General features: G+C 45.3%; 1 protein-coding gene and 1 long non-coding RNA gene across 6 annotated transcripts in view; one reads left to right on the top strand and one right to left on the bottom strand.

The window, feature by feature from the left end:
- Positions 1 to 26,304, bottom strand: part of ARAP3 (ArfGAP with RhoGAP domain, ankyrin repeat and PH domain 3) — a 530,251-nt gene that overhangs the window by 273,753 nt on the left and 230,194 nt on the right. For all 5 annotated transcript variants that reach the window (XM_085617771.1, XM_085617775.1, XM_085617774.1 and 2 more), the window contains exons 11-13: positions 14,900 to 15,099; positions 14,651 to 14,736; positions 9,512 to 9,694 (exon numbers count right to left, since the gene is read on the bottom strand). In XM_085617771.1, coding sequence (XP_085473897.1) covers positions 9,512 to 9,694; positions 14,651 to 14,736; positions 14,900 to 15,099 — 469 coding nt within the window. The remainder of the gene's footprint in view (positions 1 to 9,511; positions 9,695 to 14,650; positions 14,737 to 14,899; positions 15,100 to 26,304) is intronic.
- Positions 1 to 26,304, top strand: part of LOC146810702 (uncharacterized) — a 199,915-nt gene that overhangs the window by 96,639 nt on the left and 76,972 nt on the right. The window lies entirely within an intron of this gene.

Below are 26,304 nucleotides of genomic sequence, written 5' to 3'. Positions count from 1 at the left end.
TGTCTCCGTCTGGACTGGACCATTTGCTGTGAGGGTCCCCAGGTGGTGTTTGGGCCAAACCCCCCCTGAACGTGTGTGTATTGGATACGCCCGACGTCCCCTCGGACTGCGTGCTAATTACGGCAATAAATAGCCCGGGGCACTGGGCGTGGCAGGGATTACACAGGCCACTACCTTACAACACGTGTGGCGTGACCTTATTCCTAGGCCTTAGGTCACACCACTACAGGCATCCCTTGAACCAAAGGTAACGCCTGTGGCACTGCAGGACATGCATTTGAAAATATGGCCACCATCCAGTTGCCTGAATCCAGGGCATGCAGAACGTGGGCCAGTGTGAGCATTTTGAACTTGCTAGTCCATGAGAAGGCACTCAGAGGGTGAAGATCGAAGAAGCCCTCCTTCCTTCTTCACCACATGGAGAAGCGGCCCCTATTTTCAAGACTGGCACCCTCTCGATGGCTCAGGTGCTCCCCTGAGGGCCATCTGATTTGGGAGGAAAGTGCAACAGGGTAGACATAACAACCGTACTGTAGGAAAGTGCCCCCTTTTCACATGGCCACCCCCATTTTTTGCCTGGTATCTGATGCTATCTTGACAGTAGTGCACTGGGTTCCTGCTATTCAGGTTCCTGGTCCCTGATCTCTTTACCTAAAACTATACAATTGTTACCCCAATTGGCAGAAATAATACCTGCTCTGGCCGGTGTTGTTGTTACCTCCTCCAAGCAGGATGGCTAAGTAACCAGAATATCAAGGAAGGAGGCTTCTAAGGCCTCTGCTCCATTTAATATATGACCCTGGCTTCTCCCAAACAAGAGAAATGCCACCCTCTGCCCCTGGCCCATTTGGCAGCAGGACAGGCTTAGATAGTCAAAAGGGTATTTCCCCATCAGACTAGTTCAACTCCTAAGGTGGGCTACCTGATGTGAAAATGAAAACTAAAATTCCACAATTTTTTGTTTTGGTGGAATATGGCTCACTGGTTCATGGTTAGGCCCACTTCCCATAGGAAGTGGTTATATGGAGCGTGTAGTCAGTCTAAAGGTGCCAGAAACTGAGATTCGATGGATCCAGAAAAAGAGGACAAAGAAGAGCCGTGAGACAACGAGAACTGAAGACTGCTGTGGATGTTTGATGCCAAACCCTGCCTGCCTCCACCAGTCTCGTCAATTATGACTGAGTGACTCGTCCTGCAGCTGAGCAACTACTGCAAATCTCAGTAGACTTCCAGCCCTTCGCAAAATGGCAGCAATGTCCCTTGGAGTAGTGGAGGTACTCCCCTGCAGTCCGCAGGTACGGAAGAAGCAGGGTCTATTTTGCCGTGTTGCTGCTTCCCAGCCAGCCCGATGCAGCAGATCACAACCCTGAGAGAAAGAACCAGATTCAGCCACCCAGAGTGTGATTGTTAGCTACTAATGGCAAACTAAACTGTCTTAGAGGCTGTTGCCACAGAAGAGGGGGACTGGGAGGAATGTTTGCATTGTTGATCTTTGTGTCGCCAGCCAGTTCCATATTCCCGGCTTCAGACTAGGGAGACTGCAGTAGGGGCTAGGGAGAATGGACTGGGTTGTACCCCAACCATCGTAGTAGTCTCAGAATTTTTTGTTTGGCAGGGAAAGACCAAGGGAACTTGCTGTGGCCCTACCTTCTTGAATTAGTTCCAATGCAGACTCAGCTTCCTTGCCAAATAGGTTTGAGGGGAATATCCATAAGAGAGTCCTGTGTGTCTCTTGCCAAGCCTGTGGATTGCTTCCACGCCCTGTAGGAAGCTGGCTCCAGTGTCGTAGCTAGGGGGGGGGCGGTCCGCCCCAGGCGGCACTATTTTAGGGGCGGACAAAGGCATTCAGATAAGGCTCGGCTTGCTTTCGTGGACGTTCGGGGGCGGGCAGTCAGAGAAGGAATAGGACTCGGGCAATGTCCTCTTCTTTTTTGTGCTGGCAGCTGTCCCCCCCTCTCTTCCTATTATTCCTATTATTCCCTCTCTTTCTGTCTTGCTCCTCACTTACTGAAAACCGTAACTTGAAGAAACGGTTCACAACCTCTTTCCTTCTTTCATTTAGTTGCTTACCTGTGAAATGGATCCAAAAAAGAAAAACACTCTTGCGGGAAATGCCCTTTTTCTGACATTTTTCTATTCCAAAGTGCAGCGGGATGGAGAGAAATAGAAGGTTTTAAATATGTAAAATAAATACATAACTAAATAAAGCAAGACAGAGTGGTTGCAAAGTGGCCAGATTGGTTTTATTCACAGCCAAACACATCAGCCTCACATTACAGACTTTGCAGTGAAGCGCTACATGTATGTGCATGTAACTTGCACGAACGAGGTAACTATTAGCGGCGATACTACGTGTCTCTTGGTCCTCTTTCAAGTGCTTGCCGTCCTTCCCCCCCCCCCCCCACCCACCCAGGGGCGGCAATCTGAGGGATAGCCCCAGGCGCCACAAGCTCTAGCTACGCCTCTGGCTGGCTCTGTATATACTATACCAAAATAAGGTATAGGTGCACAGAGTCTGGTGGAACCCCAAAGGTAGGGAGAGGTAAAAGTAGATAATACCTTACTCTCTATTTGGGATAGTGTGGGCAAACAGTAAGGCTTTATCCAAGGGTAGTCCTAAACATTTATTGTACACACTTATGCAAGAAATGATGTCACACACTCAAAGACTGAACTCAGACCAATTTGTTTGTATGAAAATATTGTTTAGTTATATTTATTTCCTAGAACCAAGCAAGCCTGGTACAGGTAAGTGTAACTGGTACTCTTCAAGGCAGGTTGAACAATACAAGCAAGTTGAATGAAAATGACTTTGTTACAAGTTTGTAAATGCTTTCAATAGAGTTGAAATTACTGTTAGATTACTTTTGATTACTTTACAGATTGCTTTATGGATTACTTTTTCTACTCAGTGTGATATGCCTAGATATCACACTGGAACATTGCCTATAGAAAAAGTAAATAAAGCAATTTTTTTATATTTGCAGTTTCTTAGAGTTCCATACAAACTAATTCCACACTTAAAACAATTTTCAAGAAAAGAAGTCAATCCAATCCTATGGGAGGAAATTGAGTTATCGGCTTACAGGTAAGTACTTGGTTGTGGGAGTTGGGTTTCTGGGGTTAGAACCAGGGTTCTTCCAGGGTCGAGAGTGCCCTTTTAAAGCCCCCTCAGCAGCCCTAGGTTGGCCGGGAGCATAGTGCTGAGGCCCAATGTTATCCAAAGGAGGAAAGGGTGCCTCCGGTTGGAGGCGGCTCACGAGCAGGCCACAAGGTTGTGGGAGCAAAGCTCCTGGGTTTAGGTTCAGGGCAAAGGGGGTTCCGATTTAGCATACAAGGTGCACCCACAGTGGCACAGGGGCGGCCGGGTACAGGGTGCTGGTTTGGCATTAGGTGCCCAATTGATTTCAATAGGGATTCTCTGGTTGGTACAAACACTGCAGGCTAGGGGACGAAGATCTTCTGGAGGTAACCACCGGTTGGAGAAGTAAATTGGGATGCCTCAGGATGCTGGGGCACTGTCGGTTGGGTCACCCAAGGCCGTGGGACGTCGGGGGCAAGTGTTTCTTTAAGCATAGTTTTTTTTTTTACCGGCTCCGGTTGCGGTCAGGAGGATCCTCCAGAAAGGGGCTGCAGGCATTGTTTGGAGATCCGAGGCAGGTCAGAGATCGTCAGATGTCAGGTCAGGTTCACTGGGGAGACATTATGACAAACCCCCAGCACCATATACTCTTAATGGCAATACTGCACTTACAATGTCTAAGAATTGGTTTAGACACTGTAGGGGTACAGAGCTTATGCAACAGTAGTCTCACCACTGGTAGAGTGCACCCAGTTAGAGGGGTGTCTTACCTATGCCAGGGAAGTGGGATGTAGGCATGGCACTCAGGGATGGGTGCCATGTCGACTCTTCACTTTGTTCTGCACCAAAACACGCAGCCTGCAATGACAGTGTGTGTGTGTAAAGGTACAGAGCCTCTAAGGGTGGCAATAAGTAAGTGCTGCAGCCCGACCCTAGACACACTCTACTGGGCATCACTGAGGGCCAGGATGGCACACGCTCAGAGCAGTTATTCCTCACGACAGCATAATGGTAGCGAAACATGACATTGCAGCGGCATGGAAGCAACCGCAGCCGTCTAGCTTGGCCAAATGGAGCACCGGAGTGGACTGGTGTGCGACACAGGAACGGACTCTCTACCAGGCAAGGGGCTGCCAAAAGAAATACCGAAGGGTCTGGGGGAAATGGTTGGGCAATGTACCATGAGCGTGCTGTTCGGGGGGGGGAGGGGACGGGGGGGATTTCGGGGGGGGCGGGCATGTAGCGTGTTCTCATGCTATGTTGTTGTATGATGGTGGTTCGACAGGCTCAAAGTTTTTATGTTGTATCTCTCAAAACAATACAAACTTGTTTATCAAAAAAAGTAAGTGCTGCAGCCCTTAGAGGCCTTCCGTGGCCACAGTGCCCTTGGTACCTATGGTACCATTTAGAAGGGACTTACATGTGGCCAAAGAGTGCCAATTGGGTTTTGTGTCAATGCAGTTTAGGGAAAGAACATAGGCCATGGTTATCTGGTTTCCAGGAACACAGGGCACACTCAGTCAAAGTACATCAACAGTTTGGCAAAAAGTGGGAGCAACCATGAAAAAGAGGGCACTTTTTGGAGATGGAGTACCACAGTGGTGCCAACCACTTGCCCCTGAGAAGCAGTAGTATCCAGGACAACAGGGTCAACATACTTGGCTTTATCTTGACCATCTTGGATAATATGAGCCAAGGAGGCCCTAAGATCTTCTGATACCACTGGCAAGATCTTGCTCGCCATGTGCAAGTGCATGCGTATATTGTTCAAATAAACAAACAGCCTTGTCTGATCTCAATGCTAGACTAGTAGACGAGAACATTCTTTTTCCAAACACCTAATTCATCTTCGACTCCCTGTCCAGGCATGTCTTAGGGAATGGGGTTCACCTTGCTGGTAGAAGCCTGGACAACCAGACTTTCATGAGTAGAATGCTGTGTAGGGAAATCAGGGTCACCAGGCACCAGTCTGTCGGGTCAGGCCACCTTCCTATCCACCGGCAGGCATGAGCAGTGCTTCGACTAAGTGCCCCTTAAAGTGTTAGTAGGGGTTTCACCGAATGGATGCAACAGCTTTGATGAAGCTGGCCCAGGTTGCAAAACGTCTGAAAGGACATTTGTATTGACTTCACGAGAAGGCAGTTGTAAGTCCAGAACCTCAGCGGCATGTCCAATTACCACAGCAAAGAAAGAACTCTATTCCATTGGGGGCCCAAAAGGCGAATTCAAACCCATATCATAGGAAGCATCAAGCCCACTAGCCTGCTGTACATCCATGAAGAGACTGCCATCGTCTTAAACAAGGGGGTAAATTATACCCATTTCCACCATCGTCATCTCTAGATGGTGCAAGTTTTGGTCAGAGTTGGCTCAAAAAATTCTGTGGAGACTCTGAGGGTGCCTCTGCAGTAGTGGCAGTACAGAATAACACTTCGGTCGTATGGTGATTAGATCTGCTGCACTGGATTCAGAGTGTGACCTGGGTCGAAGAAGGGTTGAAGCCTTTTCCGGGTCAGACATCAGAGTCTGCACCAGATTCTCAACCAGCGGCATTAGTACTGTCGTTGATGAAATACCGACAATCGCAGATCTCGGAGCTGGTGTGGAGGAGTGCACCGGAGTCAGTGAAGAAGTGTGCACTGAAGTCAGTGCAGAACCAGACGCAGAGCCGTAATGCAATTTAGGGCCATTGTGGATCCTTGATGCCCGAGGGCATGCTCGAGGGAGCCAGAAGAATGCTAGAGATACTCAGCATGGCCTTCTTAAAGGCCTTGACCTGCTGCAGCATTGACCTGGAGAGCTCGCTGAGTATCGGGATCAAGAGACTGGGAGCAAGACCATGTGGCATCTTAATGCCTTTGCACTTTCTCTTTCGACAGAGTGTCAAGTCTTGCTTCACTTTCTTATGTTTCTGCTTGGACTTGGAGGGCTTCAAGTGCTAACAAAATGTCTCAGCACAGAATGGCCTCGGGAGTAGGACTGGGACTAGGTACGCACCCTCGACCTGGGGTGAGAGCGGGATTTACACAAGGGTTGTGTCTTCATTTTGTGTTTATTAGGTACAACTTTACAGTCCAGAATACAGGACTTCAGAGTCCCAGATCACCTTCAGGTGCATGAGCTTACAATCTACATATGACTTGGAGTAGGGCTGGAGCCCAAACATCAAAGAGACATCTCATGCATGTCTGCGTCAGACATCAGTTTTAGCCAGTCGCAGCATACTGTGAATCCTGAAGTTTTGGGACGTGGCCTCTTTCCCTTGCACAGTGGATTTAGTTTTAGGAGTCATTGAAGACTTTCGAAAGTGGGAGCGGGGTCCAGATCTACATTCGGACGCACAGAAAGAAATGATCTGACATCGGTGCAGAAGAGGGGAACTCATATTCATACTCTGGTCTATCACTTTCAGGTTGGAATGGAGGTAATGCGGAGGCGCATGGTGCCACCTGGTGGCACAAGGGAGCAGTGCAAATAAAGGTATCCTGAAACAATCTGGCTCCTAGGGAATAAGCTAAAGGTGAGGAATCTGCAGTTAAAAGTACCCGTAAGAGTGTTACATGGAAACTTACAAACTATCTTAGTAGGCAAGTTTTTTTATATTTAGTACCCCTTCTGACAAGCCCTGGGGGTATATGATTTGCATTAAATAATAGGTTCTCAAAGGAGGGCCTGGCAGGTTTAGCTGTGTGCCAGGCAATGTAATAGAAAGTCATAAAAACCCATACCTAAACATAAATACATTGTAGGAAAGTGCCCTTTTTTGCATGGTCACCCTCTAACTTTTTGTCTGATATCTGATGCACTTTGAATGAGTGTTCCCTGGGTCTCTGCTAACCAGGATCCCAGGGCATGTTTTTTTCCCAAAACTGTACCATTGTTTCCACAATTGGCACACCTCTGGGCCACATACAAGTCCCTTGTACAAGGTACCAGTGGTACCAAGGGCCTTGTGACCAGAGAGGGTTCCTTAGGGCTGCAGCATGTATTGTGCCACACTAATCGGCCCCACACCAAACACATACACCCTGCCATTGCAGGCGATGTGTTATGGTGTTGCAAAACTAAAAAAGTCGGCATGGCACACCTACCTTCGTGCCATGCCTACCCACCACTGCCTGTGGCATAGGTAAATGAACCCCCAAGGCAGGGTGCACTATACCATAGGTGAGGGTATAGCTGCATGAGCAGTATGCCCCATAGTGTCTCAGTCTATTGTTGGACACCATAAGTGCAGCGAAGCCATTTTGAGTACATGGGCTGGGAGTTAGTCAACAAACTCTACAGCTCCATGATGGCTTTACTGAAGACTGAGAAGTTTAGTATCAAACTTCTCAGCATAATAAACCCACACTGATGACAGTGTTGGATTTATTTGCATCTCAGAGATGCTCCCTGATAAATGACCAACTTCTAGTGTATTGGATGATCGGTCCCTGCCAGCCGGCCACCACCACACAGGTTTCTGACCTTATGGGGTGAGAGCCTTCGCGCTCTCGGAGGTCTGGAACTCAAAGCCTGCTCTGGGTGGAGGTGCTTCCCACCTCCCCCTTGCAGGAACAGCAACACTTGGCGGTTAGCCTCAAAGGCTCTCACCTTGTGCTATGCTAATTTGGGCAGTTCCAACTAGTGCCCTAACCCCACTTTTTGGCGGCAGGACAGGTGGGAAACTTAGCAAACAGATTAGGAGTGTCCACCTTGGCCTGGCACACCTCTAGGGTTGCCAGGAGCTGAGATAAATTCATCTCTTCAGAATTCTCCATCTTGGTTTGAGAATTAGGCCCAATAGGAACAAGGATGTACCCCTCTCCCAGCAGGAAGGGGGCACCTAAAGGGTGTAGTCATCCAAAGGGACAGTAGCCATTGGCTACTGACCTCAAGTTGCAGAAATTTAGTATTGAAGGGCTCCCCTGAACCTTGTTCCTCAGATTCTATGACCTACGAAGAAGAAGTACTGAAGAGCCGTGCAGCAGTGGAAAAGACGACAACTGGCTTGGCCCCAGCCCTTCTGGCCTGTCTTATCCTCCAGTGACCCTGCTCAAAGAAATCTGCTTGTCCCATGGCCAGCATTTCTCCAGCAACCTCAGAAATCCGAACTGCCTTCAATAAAGACCCTGTCTCCCGCGGACACCGGATTTATCCAGTAAAAGCAACCTCCAACAAGGGCTCCAGTGCCTCCTGGAACCGCGAGTCCTCACCACTCTGCATTGGTCGCCCTCGGGCCGAGTCCAGGTGGTCCAATGATCTAGTGAAGTCTTCCCAGTGATCCTAACCTGGGATCCAGTGTTGGACGACCTCTCCTGAACTTCTCCATGATGCCTGCAGCCTCATTCTGAAGGGTCCTCCTGACTGCGACCGGATCTGGTGAAAGAAACTCTATGCCGAAAGACACCCTAGCACCCGCAGTCCTAAGCCTTTGGGGTGCCCAACCCATGTATCCTGGTGTCCAACAACTATCCAACTTACCTCTCCAGTCATTTGATCGCTTCAGCCAGTCTTATGTTTCGAACTTGCAGCCTTTTCCCCCAACCAAAGAGCCTCTGTGACTTTCATTGGGAGTACGACGCCTGTTTGCACTCTGCACCTAGACTCCTGTGTGCCGCTGGAGGTGATCTCTTGGTGCCAACTCGTGACACCCTTTGTGTTGTTCTTTGAACCCAGGGTCCTTGCCCTGAAACTGCAGGTCCTTCCTGCAACCAGGGCTCTGCTGAGTACCCCCTGTCGCCATAGGCCTGCATCGGGCACCCGGAACCACCTATGACCTCTGCACCCAGCCGCCCCTGTGCTGCTGAGGGTGCACCCTTTGTGTCTTCCTAATCCTTGCCCTGTGTTTGTTCTAGAACCCAGAGTCTGAACCTGAAAGTCATGCACTTGCCTGTAAGTTACTTACCTGCCTTTCCTCCCGTAGGGTTGCATTGGTATTTCTCTGTATTGCACTAAGTGTTGATCCTGAATACAAAGTATCTTCTTGACATTGAAAAGTAATTCATCCACATGTAAAGTATTCCTAAAGCTTCTACAAACATTTGCCAACTGTATATTCAAGGTACTGCATAACTTAAAAGTCTACTTACCTGTAACAGAGGTCAACTTGGTTCCTCCGATAAGCCTAACTGCTTAGCCCAGCTACCACTAAATTGAGAGTAAGGTATTATCTAAGTAATCCTCTGCTATACCTTTGGGGACTTACTGGACTCTGTGCACACTAAAATTCCTTTTGATATAGTATATACAGAGCCAGCCTCCTACAGCCTCCCACAAAAAGCAACACATTCTAAAAACTCAACAACTCACAAGAAACAAAATGATATTTACCTAGCGCAAAACAGCAAAAGAAAATGTTAATACAAGGTGGGGTACTTTGAAACTACTTGATATGTTTCAGATAAAATAGCGAAAAAGAGAGTAGTCCTCCATGGACTTGGTTACCTGCAATATCTCCTCTTGCGTGGCATATTGGGGATGGGGTCGCCGGTATTTGCCTTCCTTGTATTTGCGGACAATGAAGTCATGTCTTTGCTCTACACTGGCATAGGGTTGTATGACTTCTGAAGCCTGGATCCGTGCACTCCAAAACTGGTTGGCTCGTTCGTTCCCTAAAACAATAAAAAGCTGCAAAAGAGAAAAGGATTACAAATGAGCGACTACACACTATCAACAAAGTCCGCCAAAATACCTGAAATGAAACTTTTTAAATGGTTTGAAAAAGTAGGAAAAAAAACCAGAGGAAGAAAAGCATATATATGCAACAATTACAGAATAAGATACTGGACTGCAGGTGCTGAGATATTCTTTATCATTTAATTCTGGTGGACGATAGTTGTCATCAGGTCAATTGGGCTTAAACTGCCATCTGTTTTTGTTCTCCAAGTATGTGAAATCTAGAGGGGGCAAAGCCAAGCAACATGTCTCATTCCTCTGAGGCTCAGGGCACAATCCTACTGGAAACTTCCCCTCTTCACACGCATCGAAGCCAGATAAAGATTGCAACTTCATTGCGAGGACGGGGAGCGAACAGGTATAGCCTGGAAGAGCCGGGGTCTGGCACGAAGACTGAGGCTGGTGGGGCCCACGCGGAACTGCCAAAAAGCAATAGGACAGGACCCAGGCCTCAATGAAAGCACAGCGGGGGGCAAGAAGGCCCAATTGGTGGATTGAGGTTGAAAGGGATTCCCCTCATGTGAGGGAGCCGCACAGCTGGAACTATGGCCCTTACCTGAAACGCCTGGGAGAGGCATCGCCCAAGGTGACCACGCCTACGGGATAATGGCGGGCCTTGGTGAGTCTACGGCGCAAGTGAGGAGGCAGGGGCGGCAACGTGCCTGAACAAGGAAGGGGTAGCAGATAGGGACAATGCTGAGCCTGGCAGGCGAAAGGAGGGATTGAGCCCCGCAGCAGGCATAATTTTGGATAAGTGAGGAGTAGTGCGAGGATGACGCAGGAGTTCCTGGGGGGGAGCAGTAGGTGCTGGGGGTCTCATACCGGAGCGTAGAAACAGGCTATTGATCTCATGTAGCAGGGGTCCACTGTGGTGCATATGCTGAGGTTGTGGACAGAGTAGCTTACGTGGAATGGAAATACCATTGAACTGATGGTACAGCGGCGCACCAGCCACCCCCACTCTAGATGAAAATCCCATAGCCTGGCAGTCGTTGGGGCATAAAAGTCCATGAAGCATCTGAAAGGAGCTCTAGGCAAAGGCAATATGGGGAAAGATAAAGCCCTTAAGCCATCACAGACTAACAAGACCCTGCTGTATGCAACCCTCCTAGGTAAGGAGGACTAAGTAGGAGAGACGGTGCAGATGTAATCTCAGAACCAGCAGACAGAACCTAGTGCATCGGACATGATAAAAGACACCTGCGATACACTAGGGGAGAAAATAGAAACAGTTGTGATTAAAGTGAAGTGACTGAGGGCGAACATGAGAAAAATGGCTGACCGGGTAAAAGAAACTTAAGACTTTATTGAAATCCTGCCGCAGGAAGTCACCATGTTGAATGTCACAGTTGCGGAGATGACTGCCCAGACTACTAAACTCGTAGACAGACTGGAAGACCTGGAAGGGCACTCAAGAGATTTGTCGGGTTCCCCGAGAAAGCTAAAGGGCCGTTGGTGGAATTATTGCTGGAGGACTGATCACGGACATGCTGTGCCCACTATGGCTTTCCAAATTCTTCTCCATAGAGGCAGCGTAGTGTGCCCTGGTGCCGCACCCACACCCGGACACCCCCCCCCCCCCCCCCCCCCCGGTGGGCCATGATAGCACGACTGTTCAACCACAGAGACAGCGATGCCATTTTGCAGCTTGTGAACAAAATGGGCCACTGGTGCAGGTCAATGCCTCTATGATGGTTTTCCCGGTTTATGCCAGGCATCTGCAGTAAAAGAGAAACACATTCCTGGCTGTGAAGCACAAACTTAGAGACCATAACCACCAATAATATAGTCTAATGTACCTGGCTAAACTACGCATCCAGCACAAAAGCAAAGTGCAGTTCTTCACTACCCCAGAAGATGTTTGGGACTGGTTGGAAACAACAACATGCCTTGAGGTGGTTAAGGGGAACCAGGAGCAGACTGCTGGCAGATGCTGGTGGGAGGATGCAGACCCAAAGGCAGGACACTATGGTTCCAACAAGATGTCACATTAGCAGAGGCTTGGAAATCCTCTGGCTGTGAGGAAGGGGGCCCCTGAAACAGGTTCGGAGGTGTAGCTGTTCGGAAAAGAGGGCGCGCACTCGGACCACTAACCTGGACCGCATTAGCATCCACAGGCAGCATGAGGGGCTCAGGACTGCATTTCAAAGTAGCCATGCTGGAAAGCAGGACTGGAAAGGGAGTGCTAGACAATGAAAAGCACGTTGACTAGCAGTGACATGGCTGGAGGAGACTCTGGTTTGGTGCGCCTGACTCTTGGAATTATGCAGGCTGCAGACATGCGGAATGCATTGGAGACTAGATACAATAGCCCATGCCAGGAGAGCTGAGGGATCTCTGATTTGTTAAGTACCACTCTACTCACTGCTTGTGCAGTGGAGGGAGCTGAACGAACAGGGAAGTATTCCTCTGCAGTTTGAGTACGTTATTGTTCTGTACAGCTAATGGCATTGGTTTGTGCAGGAAAGTGCCCTTTTTGCATAGTTGCCCCCACTTTTTGCCTGATGTTTGATGCTCCTTGACTAAGTGTGCCCTGGGTTCCTGCTAATCGGGTACCCAGGGCCTGTGTTCATTCCCTAAAACTGTACCTTTAAACCCCCCAATTGGAACCACCCACTCTGGACACATGTAAGTCCCTTGTAAAAGGTACCATGGGTACCAAGGGCACTGTGACCAGGGAAGCCTTTAAAAGGACTGTAGCACATATTGTGCCACCCTTAGAGGCCCTGTACCTTAACACACACACTGCTCTTGCAGGCTGCATGTTTTGGTGCCGAGAAAAGTGAGGAGTCAACATGGCACACATACACAGGATATTCCCATCTGCCTCGGCTACATGTGGCTTCCTGTGTGCACATCAAATGGCAGTGCCAGGGGCTCCACAAGCTCTGAAAGATGTGGCACTTCCAATTGGTTAGCACATAAAAGGGGGAATTACACTTACAATAAGCAGCTACATTCTCAATATTCTTCTGAAGAGAAAAAAAACTGGGCCCTAGAAATATGACCAACAGCTGGAGGGAGGGCTTAATAGAGTGGGTAACTGAGGGGCATATGCGAATCATGCAAAGCAATGACCAAACTAATTGATGACTTAGAAACATGGGGGTAGATGATCCTTCCAATTTCAGACCCACCAGGGAGCAGACCCCCGTGAACAGCACTAAGGCATTCAAGAGACCTTGAGCAATAGCATGAACCCTACATGGATATATACCCGAATACAGGTGGGGAGAAGAAGAGGTGTGGGGGGAGTAGGGAAAGGGCCATGATGCGGTGGGGGGGTTAAGTATAGTTCGAACACATTAGCGAGACAGTTGGCAGTGTAGGGCTTGAGGGAGGCAGTGGAACTCAAGGGGGAAAACTGTGTGAACATACAAAGGGAAAATCTGATCAAGTTGTCAAAATTTACTAGTTATGTAATGTTGACTAAATACAGGAGGATACAGTAAATGTATGGAATACAGCATCCTAAGAAGGGTGGTCATCACAGTAATTACAATGTATGAGTTTCTGGGATTGATATATGGATCCTGTGATTAGCTACAGGTCGACATACCTCTCCTGTTCTGATAGTATTCTTAAAAAATCAATAAAAACATTTATTTTTAATGTAAAAATGTACCCTTTTCGTCCCCACACTCCTGTTGATAGAGAGATATGGCCCAGGTTGGCTACAGCTGATTATGTAACTTGCTGTCACGTAACCATGATTCAAGCAGCACCAAAGACCTAAGACTTTAAGAGTCCTCGGTGTTCTTTTTTATTACCCCCCCAAAGCAACGCTAATTCCTCTGACCAACCTGAGACATACTTCACTTTTCTCATTCCTTCCCCAGGGCCAGACAGGTATTTTACTTCACAGAGTATTTCCCTAGAGGGCTGGAACTCTTGGGGCCAGTTTTGAATGCCCAGAGCAGCTCTTTGCTGCTTCAAGGCAGAGCATGATAGTTTCAATAAATATTGTAAGCTTTCTTCAGGTCTCTCTTCTGTATATTAAGGAGACGTATTGGTGTGAGAACGAAAGGTGACGACCTGTTACTGCTGCCACTGAGAGGGTTCACAGTGTTGTGTTCTGGTGTGCTAACTTACCAGTCACTCTGGAAGGTTAGGAGGGCTGGTAAAGCACTATGAGTTAGTCTGAATTTGGACCCATAAGTACTGAGGTGGCATAGTGACTAAGTCCGTACATACTGATGTTCTGTGATCCCAGGAATTGTTCTATTTCTAAGCAGAATCCATGCAACACGAAGCAATCTGTAAATCATCAGAACACTGTACAAAAAACATGGTTGTAAGATCGGTGGTCAAAACAAGAGAGGGACAGGAGAAAGAGAACAGGGAATATGAGAGCTCTGGAGGTATTGGGACTTAAGATGGGTGGTCTATGGGAGATATAAGAGTGTGATGGAACACCTTGCGAAGAGAAGTGCCTTGGTGCAAATCTAAGGAATAAATGCACCTGAGACCCATTTATTATGCATCCACCTGAGGCAACACTCAAACAACGAGGCCCTGTGATCTTATGCCCCAGAATAGCACACAGCTGCAGAAAGGAGCCCCACTACACGTGCTGTAGTCAACCATTTCATCAGCAAGCACAAGTAAACAGCATAGGTGATAGTAGGGACACCTGCCTAGTGAAACCTGGGAATTCAGACGATAAGGAACCTAAAGATGTCACTATACTGTCCCTGAAGTGGCTCAAAATTACACACCGAACAGATTTTCAAAACAATGCACAACACAGAGTAGCAACTAGATCAGCTGTACTCCCAGCATTACACAAGATAGTTATGTTATGTTATGTTAATTTAGATTTATTGAGCGCTTAATACCAAAAGGTCTCTAAGCGCTGATAAATCTGACTGACTAATTGGCGTAAAGTGGCTGGACATATATTCGTACCTGAACAATCTCATTGCTCCAGACACTGATGTCTAGTTTCAGACTCTGTACTTTGGAGACGCTGGTGCCCAGTCCTCGGTGCTGACCTGTATACAGAAATATAGAAAAACCATCAGCTGTCATTCCACCTTTCTTTAAAGATTGTCAATACTGTAACTAAAGGCAAAACATGCCAACTAACCCAGTAATAAAGACATTAAATTGGGGCCGAGGCCTTGTTTGTCACTCATTCCTCATTAGAAATCTGACCTGCACACTGCTTACAAATGACCACACAGAGGTTAATGGATGCCCAGTCGGGGTTGCTGGATTTGCAGTCTGCACAGAACTTGTTAGCCTTGTTGGACCAAATCTTTTCAGCCACTTCGTAATCTGAGAGGGTCTCCGAGATGGAGTCAAGGAGAGTTTCCATCCATTCCTTCTTCTCGCGTTCTGACTCAGCTGTAAAACTGAATGAAGAGAGATATTTGTCATGAGTGCCCCGCAAGGGGACATCACCTTTCGTGAATACAAGCATTTGGCTCTATGTATAGTGGCCATGATTAAGCAGATGAAGATAAGCCCAATTAAACATGCCTATGTATACAATACTTAATAACTACGCGCGCCGCAGACCTGAATTTGTGAGGAAACAGGTGCAGCAAAGGGCAAGAGGCACAATATAAGGAAGTCCCTGTTTTGAGTCAATCAGCCTCTGTCTGTGTCCCTATCCAGTCGCGCATCATCTCTCAGCAGAACCTCATATTGCTGCTAAATAAATACTGAGAAAAGAGCTATTTCCTAGGAATGTTTCGTTGGACAGTTGGTCAGTGTTGAATGCAACCTTTGTGGTTTAACTGCAAGTGAACTCTGTAATAAGAGAGTTGCATAGACTGTACTAACCGGTCTTGGTAAGTGGATTTAGCAAAGGTGATAGACAACTGTTTGGTATTTTTGAATTCTTTATATTTTTTAAGTAGTATCTCTTCAGCCGCCTAGTGCATGCAAACCTAAAAATATAAACATTTATTTATCTGATTAATTTCAAAAATTCGCTTTGGGTATATACCCAGGCTACGTTTGTGATTCAACTGTACCTTGCTGGAATTACAAAAAGAATGAATCTACAACAAATGCATTCAATTCAAGTACCCTTATGTGTAAATCCATAAGGTAATTGGCATTTTAAATCCTACCTATAAGAACCATTCTCTGAAGAGACATAGTTTCATACGGTCAGTCTAAATACTACCAAAAGTAAAGTTTTGGACCTAAATTACTCCAATGCTTTAGGTAAAGTTGCCAATTACAGTTCTGATAACAATGGGATTCCTAAGTAAAAGAAATGAATGAAGTCACTTGAGAAGACTGCAGCAGATGTCAACCATTTAATATTATTACTGAGACTCCAATGTAGGGAGTCTATCTTAAATCAAATGCAATGTTGCAAACTATGATGGTTTTTTACGTCTTAGTGCATTTTTTTTACTTTTGGATTTTATTTGGACTTCAAAAAATGTCCCAAAAAAGCCTTAACCGAAGCACCTCTGTGAGATAGTGCAGTACGTGAACAATAATTACAGTCCAGTTTTTGTTTGATACTCCTCTACATCACCTCAAAATAACTGGGAGGATGTCAGGGTTGTAGGTGAAGTTATAGGGTGAGGATGAAACTAAAATTATTACATCTAAGCAACTTATATCCTTTCAACATACACTTAACACTGACTCACATTTGGGCATCAATTGTAGGGTTCTATAAACCCCCTTTCGTGGGATGTGAGTTTGGATGCCCATTTCAAAACCTTACCTATACCTGATAAAAAAACATCCAGCATGAACCCTGGGTCGTACTACTACACAATCATGTTTGCTGCCAATTGTACAAACTCAGACTCCATCTGCCACTTATCGTCTTATCAATGGGATAACTTAATGTAGTGACTGATGGGCTACAAATAGTTAATATTTCTTTCTAAATAGAAAACTGTTGATTACCGGTAAAAATAGATTTGCAGTTAGAAGAGGTTATAAAATCACATCATTTTGTCTTGGGGCATCAACAATGTTTGTTTTTGCCATGAGACGTCTCCTATAATGATTTAAGAGATGTATGAGTCTGCAAGGTCAGGAGGAGATTCCTCCTTAAGGAAAAAGACCCTCACACATCCGGCAGACTAGCTGTCATATTTCGTCAGCGTGTGGCCCAGATGTCATGTTTCATCATTAGGTCTGCTCCGAATCGGGGCGGCGCTGCAATCCCCGATCGGCGACCTTAGTGGCGCCTTTTAGTGGAGATCTTTATTCCTTTAACTGCCGGTAGGTGAAGTGCAGGTGAGGGCCCTAAGGTGAAGTGTGTGTTGGACAGAGTGTGTTAAAAATAAGTAGTGGAGATCCTAAATAACAAAGTTTAATGAGGGAGGTCCCACTCTTAATTAAAAGCAATAACGTGCGTAGTCTTACAGTAAAGGTGTCTGTATTACGCTATAGTGAATAGTGGTCAACATGTTTCTTGCAAAGGTAAAACTAACCGCAATTCTTCAGGACCAGAAAGTTCACACACTTATTGGTAGTGGTAGCAACTGATAAAGCACTTACCACTGATACAGCACCCTAATAAGTGGTTACTTATGAGGATAAGGTAAAAACGCCTGTAAAAAGAAATACAAGGGTACAAACATACAAGTCAAAAAACATCTTACTAAAAACAATCTTTAGTAAAATCGCCTTACTTACTGCAACAAACTGGTGTCATGCAGTATTCGTGACATGATAGTATTTAATTGTGTAACAAAGATGTGTTAAACAAACGTATTAGTGGCTAAAGGAAATAGTTCCCTTCATCTGACAAACGCTGATGCAGAAATCATAAGTGTCTTAGTATTAGAGGAACACCGTGACTGTAGAAATTGTTAAAAAACCTTTTCAGTAGGTTCAACTCACCCTGATGTGCAAGGCTTCAGGTTCCAACGAGTAGGCGCTGGATACTGACACTGAATAGTGCAGTGTCCTGTTAGCAAAAAGGAAGGAGAAAGAATGCACTCGCGTAGGTCTCGTGTATGTTTCTAAGAACTCATAAAGTGTCATTCTAAAGTAGCGGTTTAACAAAGATTAGGTTGTCAATGTTTTAATCCTGTTAACTGCACAAGATTATTGATGTGTGAAAAAAGCGCCCAGCGCCTACTCGTTGGAACCTGAAGCCTTGCACCTCAGGGTGAGTTGAACCTACTGAAAAGGTTTTTTAACAATTTCTACAGTCACGGTGTTCCTCTAATACTAAGACACTTATGATTTCTGCATCAGCGTTTGTCAGATGAAGGGAACTATTTCCTTTAGCCACTAATACGTTTGTTTAACACATCTTTGTTACACAATTAAATACTATCATGTCACGAATACTGCATGACACCAGTTTGTTGCAGTAAATAAGGCGATTTTACTAAAGATTGTTTTAGTAAGATGTTTTTTGACTTGTATGTATGTCCCCTTGTATTTCTTTTTACAGGCGTTTTTACCTTATCCTCATAAGTAACCACTTATTAGGGTGCTGTATCAGTGGTAAGTGCTTTATCAGTTGCTACCACTACCAATAAGTGTGTGAACTTTCTGGTCCTGAAGAATTGCGGTTAGTTTTACCTTTGCAAGAAACATGTTGACCACTATTCACTATAGCGTAATACAGACACCTTTACTGTAAGATTACGCACGTTATTGCTTTTAATTAAGAGTGGGACCTCCCTCATTAAACTTTGTTATCTAGGATCTCCACTACTTATTTTTAACACACTCTGTCCAATACACACTTCACCTTAGGGCCCTCACCTGCACTTCACCTACCGGCAGTTAAAGGAATAAAGATCTCCACTAAAAGGCGCCACTAAGGTCGCCGATCGGGGATTGCAGCGCCGCCCCGATTCGGAGCAGACCTAATGATGAAACATGACATCTGGGCCACACGCTGACAAAATATGACAGCTAGTCTGCCGGATGTGTGAGGGTCTTTTTCCTTAAAGAGGAATCTCCTCCTGACCTTGCAGACTCATACATCTCTTAAATCATTATTAGCCTTCTTAGGAACAGCATACCTTTGTATTTTCAGATTTATGCCCGGGCTACGTATGCTGGACCTGTCTTAGATAGCCTTTGTTCCTTCTTGTTATGTATTATATTTAGCACGGGGCTTCCTCGTAGGAACTAAATAGGATACCAAGGACACCCACAATTGTGAAGCCTTGGCCCATTTGTATCATAAGAGGACTGATACTTATCTTGCTCTCTTTTCCTTTAGCTATATCTTTGCTCTTATCCGTACCAAGCCTCAACCATGGACGACTGCCAAGGTTTAAGTTTTGGTGACGATATCGCTGCAGAAATTTTACGAACACCGTCTCTATTGGGGCCAGATAACAGCTCCACTTCTGGAGCCCAATCTGACGACCTAATGACCCTCACTGCCCTGAAACGGGAGTGGCTGAGAATTACATTACACGGGGCTATGATGACGGAGTATCTGAGGGCTAACATCGCTCCTAATGGGTTAATTGTTAAGAACTTTCCCCGCCTTTTTCTTGAAGACATGATCTTCAAGGAGGAATGGTCCCTGGTGTCCTGGAAATGCACCAGGGATTGGTTGATACTCATTATCAATACAGCCAAGAGACTAACGGATGCACTCTTGATCAGAATTCGGAATGCTGAGGGTGTTGTCAAAGTCTCCCTGACCACCGCAATATTCAAAACCAAATTGTCTGAAATTAACAATGAGATAGCGGAAAATAAGGAATTTTTGATGAAACAAAAAATAACTAAACTACAAAAAGACATTAAGAAATTCGACAAGGAGAGGGTCTACCCATACCTAAAGGCAGACTACACATCAGTGATCAACAGCTACTCCTCAGATGAGGAGTCCAATAGCTCTAGACGCAACTCTAATACGAGTAGCGATTCTAGTAGTGGTGGGTACTCCAACAATCGGAATAGACAAGGACAACAGAATTACACCACCTATCCAATGGTTCCCTTTCAGGGACAATACCAACCGACCCCACCCTTCTGGCATTTTCCCAATTTCCAACCAGGTCCTCCTCCTCCCCCTTTTTACCAACAGGGCCCCCCTTTTTTAGGCAGAGGCTGGGGCAGAGGAAGAGGGCGGAGAAGAGGAGATGACAAGAGAGTACACTGGCAGGACCAACCCTCAACATCAATGGAGACTAGGAGCCAAACCAAGAACAAGAGACGTTAATTGTTAGCCTCTCTCACCGTACATTAGACGAGACAGAGAGACGAGTACTCCAAAAAGGCTTGGGGTTTGTACCAACACCCAGGATCCACTCGTTCAAAGAAATGTGTGAAATACAGGCCTTTTTCCGTAAAATACGTCTCAAGGCCTATTTTCATGACGAACTAGGGGATTCTTGTGAAGACTCTGGCCTCCATAAACCATCTACGTTTACACCACATAGTGGGATGGTCCCCAATGAGGTTTTGACCTTCGAACAGGCAGTTCTCAAGGACTGGAAACATATCAGACCCGCCAATGCCTTCCACAATATCACCAATGAGGAAGAAGCAGCATTACGGTCACTTAACGATGACCCTCTTATCACTATCAAACAAGCAGACAAGGGGGGCGCAACGGTAATCATGTCGACCACGGATTATCGTACCGAATGTGAGCGCCAACTTAGTGACAGGAAATACTATACTCCGATCAAAGAAGACCCCACAACTCGACTCAGTACATTGATTAACACTATGGTTTTTCATGCAGAGACCCAGGGCTGGATCACAACCAAAAAGGCAATATTTTTAGTCACCAATGAACCAAGAACTTCTTACTTTTACTGTCTTCCGAAAATACATAAGGGTACCAATCCGATTCCTGGGAGACCGATCGTCTCCGGGATTGGTTCCCTTCTCGAACCCCTCTCTAAGTTTGTTGATCACTTTCTGAAACCGTTGGTCCAGAAAACTCCCTCTTTTCTGAGAGACACCACCAATGTCCTCAGGCTTCTAGAGGGTACTCAACACCAGGGTGAAGTGGATTTTCTCATCACCCTGGATGTTGAGGCCCTGTATACCAATATTCCACAAAGGGCAACCCTTGATGTTATAGAGGATGTGTTGAGTGGGCTGGATTGGGTGTCAACTACCCCCCGCCCTTTTATCCTTGAGTGTGCATCTCTAGTTCTAATAGAGAATTTTTTCGAGTTCGAGGGCCAATTATTCCATCAGATACAGGGCACCTCGATGGGGAGCACCTTCGCCCCTAGTGTGGCCTGTATCTACATGGCAGCTTTTGGAAAAAGAGCCATTCAGAATGAGTCTAATCCCTACAGAACCAATATCCTACTGTGGAAGAGATTCATTGATGATATTCTGATCCTCTGGAAGGGTGACCGGGCTCACTGTGAGGAGTTTTGTAAATGGATCAATACCCTAAACCCCTACCTAAGGTTCACCAGCACTATCTCTGACCAACAAATTCCTTTTTTGGACCTCTTGATCCTACTAAACGATCATAAAATGAGTACCACACTTCACCGAAAGTCCACCGACAGGAACAGTCTGCTACATTTCGACAGCTACCACCCCGTGGCCCTGAAGCAAAATCTTCCTTTTGGACAATTCCTCCGGATCAGGAGGAACTGTAGCTCTATATCTGACTTTATAAAGGAATCTAGGGTCCTTACTACGAATCTCATTCAGAGGGGATACCAGAGACAGGATGTCAAGAAATCATACAAACGTGCCCGTAATAATAACAGGGAAGGGTTACTTGAACCAAGGGAACACACAACTGATGACTGCCTCACATGTGTATCCACTTACACTCCTAACTCGGTCCAACTGAAGAGGATCATCAAGAAACATTGGAGCATCCTCCATACTGGGGGGCTTTCATTGATGACCCCACGATTTGCTTTTAAACGTACCACCAATCTGAAGGAGAGGCTCATACACACGAGACCCAAACAATCTAAGAGCACCACACAGCCCTCTTTATGGAACCTTCCTCCTGTAATGGGCCATTACCCCTGTGGCTCGTGTGTAGCCTGCCCATTAACCAAAGTTACTAAGAACATCGAATTTTCGAATGGGTTCACCTGGCAATGCAGAACACTCACCAATTGCAACACCCCAAATTGCATTAATTTAATCTCGTGCCCATGCAATCTCTCTTACATAGGGATGACTGCGAGACCAGTAAAAACTAGAATTATTGAACATCGGAGCAATTTTCGGTGCAATAGAGTGAACACAAAAATGACAACACATTTCTTTGAGAAGCAACATTCCCCTGATTCTTTACATTGGATAGTTCTCCAATCCTTTAAAAACATTAGCAAGGCTAAATTGTTTACATTAGAACAGAGGTGGGTAATGAGATTATCCTCCCACCTGGAAGGGTTGAATGAAGACATTCCTTGGGGTAGCCTGTTTAATATCTGAACCAGAGGATGGACCAATCACTGGGTTACACATAATAGGAATTCACCTTTAATGAATGATCAGGGTAAGGGCTCTGTCTACCTCCTTTGGTAAATTATACATCAAGATATTGGCTTTTTCCTCTTTTTGTGTACCTGAACTGTTCGTGGAATAGCTTTAATTGTATTTTTGACCCAGTAGGGCACGAGCGCCACCCCTCTGTGGCTACTATAACTTTATGTTTGAATGGTTACACTACCTGTCACGTTACTCTGTTGTTAGGTGACTGTTGCTAGGAGATGAGCCCGAGTGAACCACCACGACCCAACAATTTGGTCTACACTCTAGCTTACTCCCGTATTTTCGATCGTTGACAGGATATGACGTGGCACGCTCTATGACTCAACAACGTTACCACGTAAACACTTGAGAATGCACCACCGGAAGGATACTTCGCGCACCACTCCTCTATTTCACATGTAGATTGGTTTGCGCCGCTGATTGGCTCCCGGTCCCTTTGTATTCTACCCGCCAGTGATTGGTTCTGTCCCCCAAGCTGGCGCGGACACAGGGTAGGATTCAAGGAATCCCACATTGCGGACCGTTGTAAGTAACCCCATACTCTTTGGCGAGCTCTCGCTCTTTCTGAACATCGACAATCTTGTGCATTTAACAGGATTATAACCCTGACTACTTATCTTTGGTAATCGCTACTTTAGAACGATACTTTACGAGTTCGTAGAGACATGCACAAGACCTATGCTCTCGCTTTTTCCACACATCAATAATCTTGTGCAGTTAACAGGATTAAAACATTGACAACCTAATCTTTGTTAAACCGCTACTTTAGAATGACACTTTATGAGTTCTTAGAAACATACACGAGACCTACGCGAGTGCATTCTTTCTCCTTCCTTTTTGCTAACAGGACACTGCACTATTCAGTGTCAGTATCCAGCGCCTACTCGTTGGAACCTCAGGGTGAGTTGAACCTACTGAAAAGATTTTTTAACAATTTCTACAGTCACGGTGTTCCTCTAATACTAAGACACTTATGATTTCTGCATCAGCGTTTGTCAGATGAAGGGAACTATTTCCTTTAGCCACTAATACGTTTGTTTAACACATCTTTGTTACACAATTAAATACTATCATGTCACGAATACTGCATGACACCAGTTTGTTGCAGTAAATAAGGCGATTTTACTAAAGATTGTTTTAGTAAGATGTTTTTTGACTTGTATGTATGTCCCCTTGTATTTCTTTTTACAGGCGTTTTTACCTTATCCTCATAAGTAACCACTTATTAGGGTGCTGTATCAGTGGTAAGTGCTTTATCAGTTGCTACCACTACCAATAAGTGTGTGAACTTTCTGGTCCTGAAGAATTGCGGTTAGTTTTACCTTTGCAAGAAACATGTTGACCACTATTCACTATAGCGTAATACAGACACCTTTACTGTAAGATTACGCACGTTATTGCTTTTAATTAAGAGTGGGACCTCCCTCATTAAACTTTGTTATCTAGGATCTCCACTACTTATTTTTAACTCACTCTGTCCAACACACACTTCACCTTAGGGCCCTCACCTGCACTTCACCTACCGGCAGTTAAAGGAATAAAGATCTCCACTAAAAGGCGCCACTAAGGTCGCCGATCGGGGATTGCAGCGCCGCCCCGATTCGGAGCAGACCGAATGATGAAACATGACATCTGGGCCACACGCTGACGAAATATGACAGCTAGTCTGCCGGATGTGTGAGGGTCTTTTTCCTTAAGGAGGAATCTCCTCCTGACCTTGCAGACTCATACATCTCTTAAATCATTATTAGCCTTCTTAGGAACAGCATACCTTTGTATTTTCAGATTTATGCCCGGGCTACGTATGCTGGACCTGTCTTAGATAGCCTTTGATCCTTCTTGTTATGTATTACGTCTCCTATAATGTCAACCAGCGCTATACTAAGCGCCACATGTTTTACCACTTTTAGATCTGGTGTTAGTCAAGACCTTTTGATTTTACAAAAGCTATATGTATGATATGCTAACTATATGGGCTTTCAGCCAACCCTTTTCATCCATTGGTCTGTTGGTGTGCCATTCACATTATTCTTTGACCCACTACAGTAAACAGCATAGGGTAGTGGGTCAGCCCATTTAAGCAACTGGCTAACTTCAATGATGAGTGAGGGCATTCTACTCTTTAACAAGGAGCACACCCACACAAAACGTGGTTTCCTTCAGTGCCAGGAACTACTATTGCAATGTGTCCTTTTTGAGAAAATTGTTTTTGTTTTTGCTTTTAGCTAGTTTTTGTCAAATTCATGAGGGCCTGGAAGCTCCCCCAACAATGAGGCTTTACAAAAGCATGACAAAACAAGCATCAACAAAGTCCAAAGGCTGGCAGCTAACATCAGATCTATTGGCTTTGCCAATGCTTGTTATGTTATGGTTTTATGCCATTTTGTAATTAGAAGTGCGTATAATTAACATTATTTGTAAAGGACGATGTCAGGAGGTAGACGAGGGTTGCAAATTAATCAATAAAGTCATCAGGCAGCAAAGCTATTGTTGAAAGTAGTTGTTTTCTTCTGTAGCATGAATTGAGACAACTGCACATATTTTGTGCAGAGCAGCAAGTAGCACTTATGTACTACTATTTATGCTGCGTTGGGTATAAATTGGGAGCAATGCCATGACGATGTCTCATCGTGTCTTGTAGGCTTTAAAGGCCATGGAATGGCCAAAATAACTAGAGAGACTTTTTCTATAAATCAAGCGTAAAATCCTGGAAATTGTTCCTCTCAGAACCTGGCCTGTTGGATAGTGATGCGCAGTCCAGTCCACAGAGATCAGCAGGTTTCAATGAGGGCAAGGTTTGCTCACCTCTGGCAGGTCGCCCTACGTGAAAACGCAAACCTCAGAGAAGGTATACGGAGACAGTGCACAAAATAAACTAATCATATTCTACAAGCCAACTGGATCGAGCACGTAAAAGCCTTCACATTAGAAGATGAATGAGAAGGAATGCTTTAAAAAGCTTTAAAAGGCTGTGACTCTTGACATCTTTCAGGTTTCATGCGCAAGATACAGGATACTGCTGTGCTGGCCCAGAGTGGTTGTTTTCCTCCTGCCGCCAGTTGTGCAAACCAGGGAGGGGTCTCAGGCATCGATTCAAATAACACAACATATTTAACATGACTGTTTATTTTCTGAATGTATATAACATCTAGTTACTGTTATGGTATATCACCAATGCTTTTATGATAGTGTTGCTATTTATTAAATAACTGTTGCTATCAATTTAATTATATTAAAATCGCCTTGCTGTGCATGTGCCTGATATTTCTACTTGGTCGTTCTCACAATCCCTCTCTCAACTGACCATGTTTTGGTTGGTGTTGATTCCTGTCCACACTTGTCCAAGACAAATTGGAATGAGCATTGCATGTGGGCAGGTGTGACACTGTGTGAAATACCAGCAAAAGAGGGGAAGAGAGATAGTGTGAAAGGGACTAGATTGTACTTTCATCTGCCTTATTCTGCACTATTTTGCAAGGCGCAGTCGAAAGACGCATTACACTTTGGTCAGCTGGATTTCAGGAGACGTGATCAAGAGTTTTACGTCATATGCATGAAACATGAGGGTTGAGTGCTTGAATTTGTCTATTACCTTTTGAATCAATGGAATTAGTGGAAAAGCATAGGCAAATGTCATTGATCAGTCTGTTGATTGGAGAAGAAATGTGGGGGAGGGGCAAGTAAACCTTTATACTAGTGTGAGCTAATTAGTCTGAAATAGAAGGACAATAATTCTAGCGAATTTTAGACAAAAAAAAAATGAATTATTTTTATTGGACAAAAAATGATTTATGGAATGCATTAATGTAAATTTTATATCCAAATACCTCCTTTAGGGCCATATGTACGTAAATTACATTTACCGATTCTTAAATACCGAATTTTACCGATTCGGTATTTATGAATCGGTAAATGTAATGTAGGTAAATTATTACCAATTCGGTAAATATCGTATTTAAGAATCGGTATTTACCGAATCGGTAATGGCAACTGGCTTCCCATTCATTCCTATGGGCCTGGAGGCCCATAGGAATGAATGGGAAGTCAGTTGCCATTACCAATTCGGTAAATACCGAATCGGTAATAGGGGAGGCATTATAATGGGTGGCAGGGTGTCACATTGACACCCTGTTGCACCCCTGATTCGTGCATGTGTGCAC

This window comes from Triturus cristatus, chromosome 7, assembly GCF_964204655.1.
Source record: "Triturus cristatus chromosome 7, aTriCri1.1, whole genome shotgun sequence".
In the NCBI taxonomy this organism is placed as follows: Eukaryota; Metazoa; Chordata; class Amphibia; order Caudata; family Salamandridae; genus Triturus; species Triturus cristatus.
The sequence above is the reverse complement of the archived record's forward strand: the minus strand, read 5'-3'. Positions and strand labels throughout refer to the sequence as shown.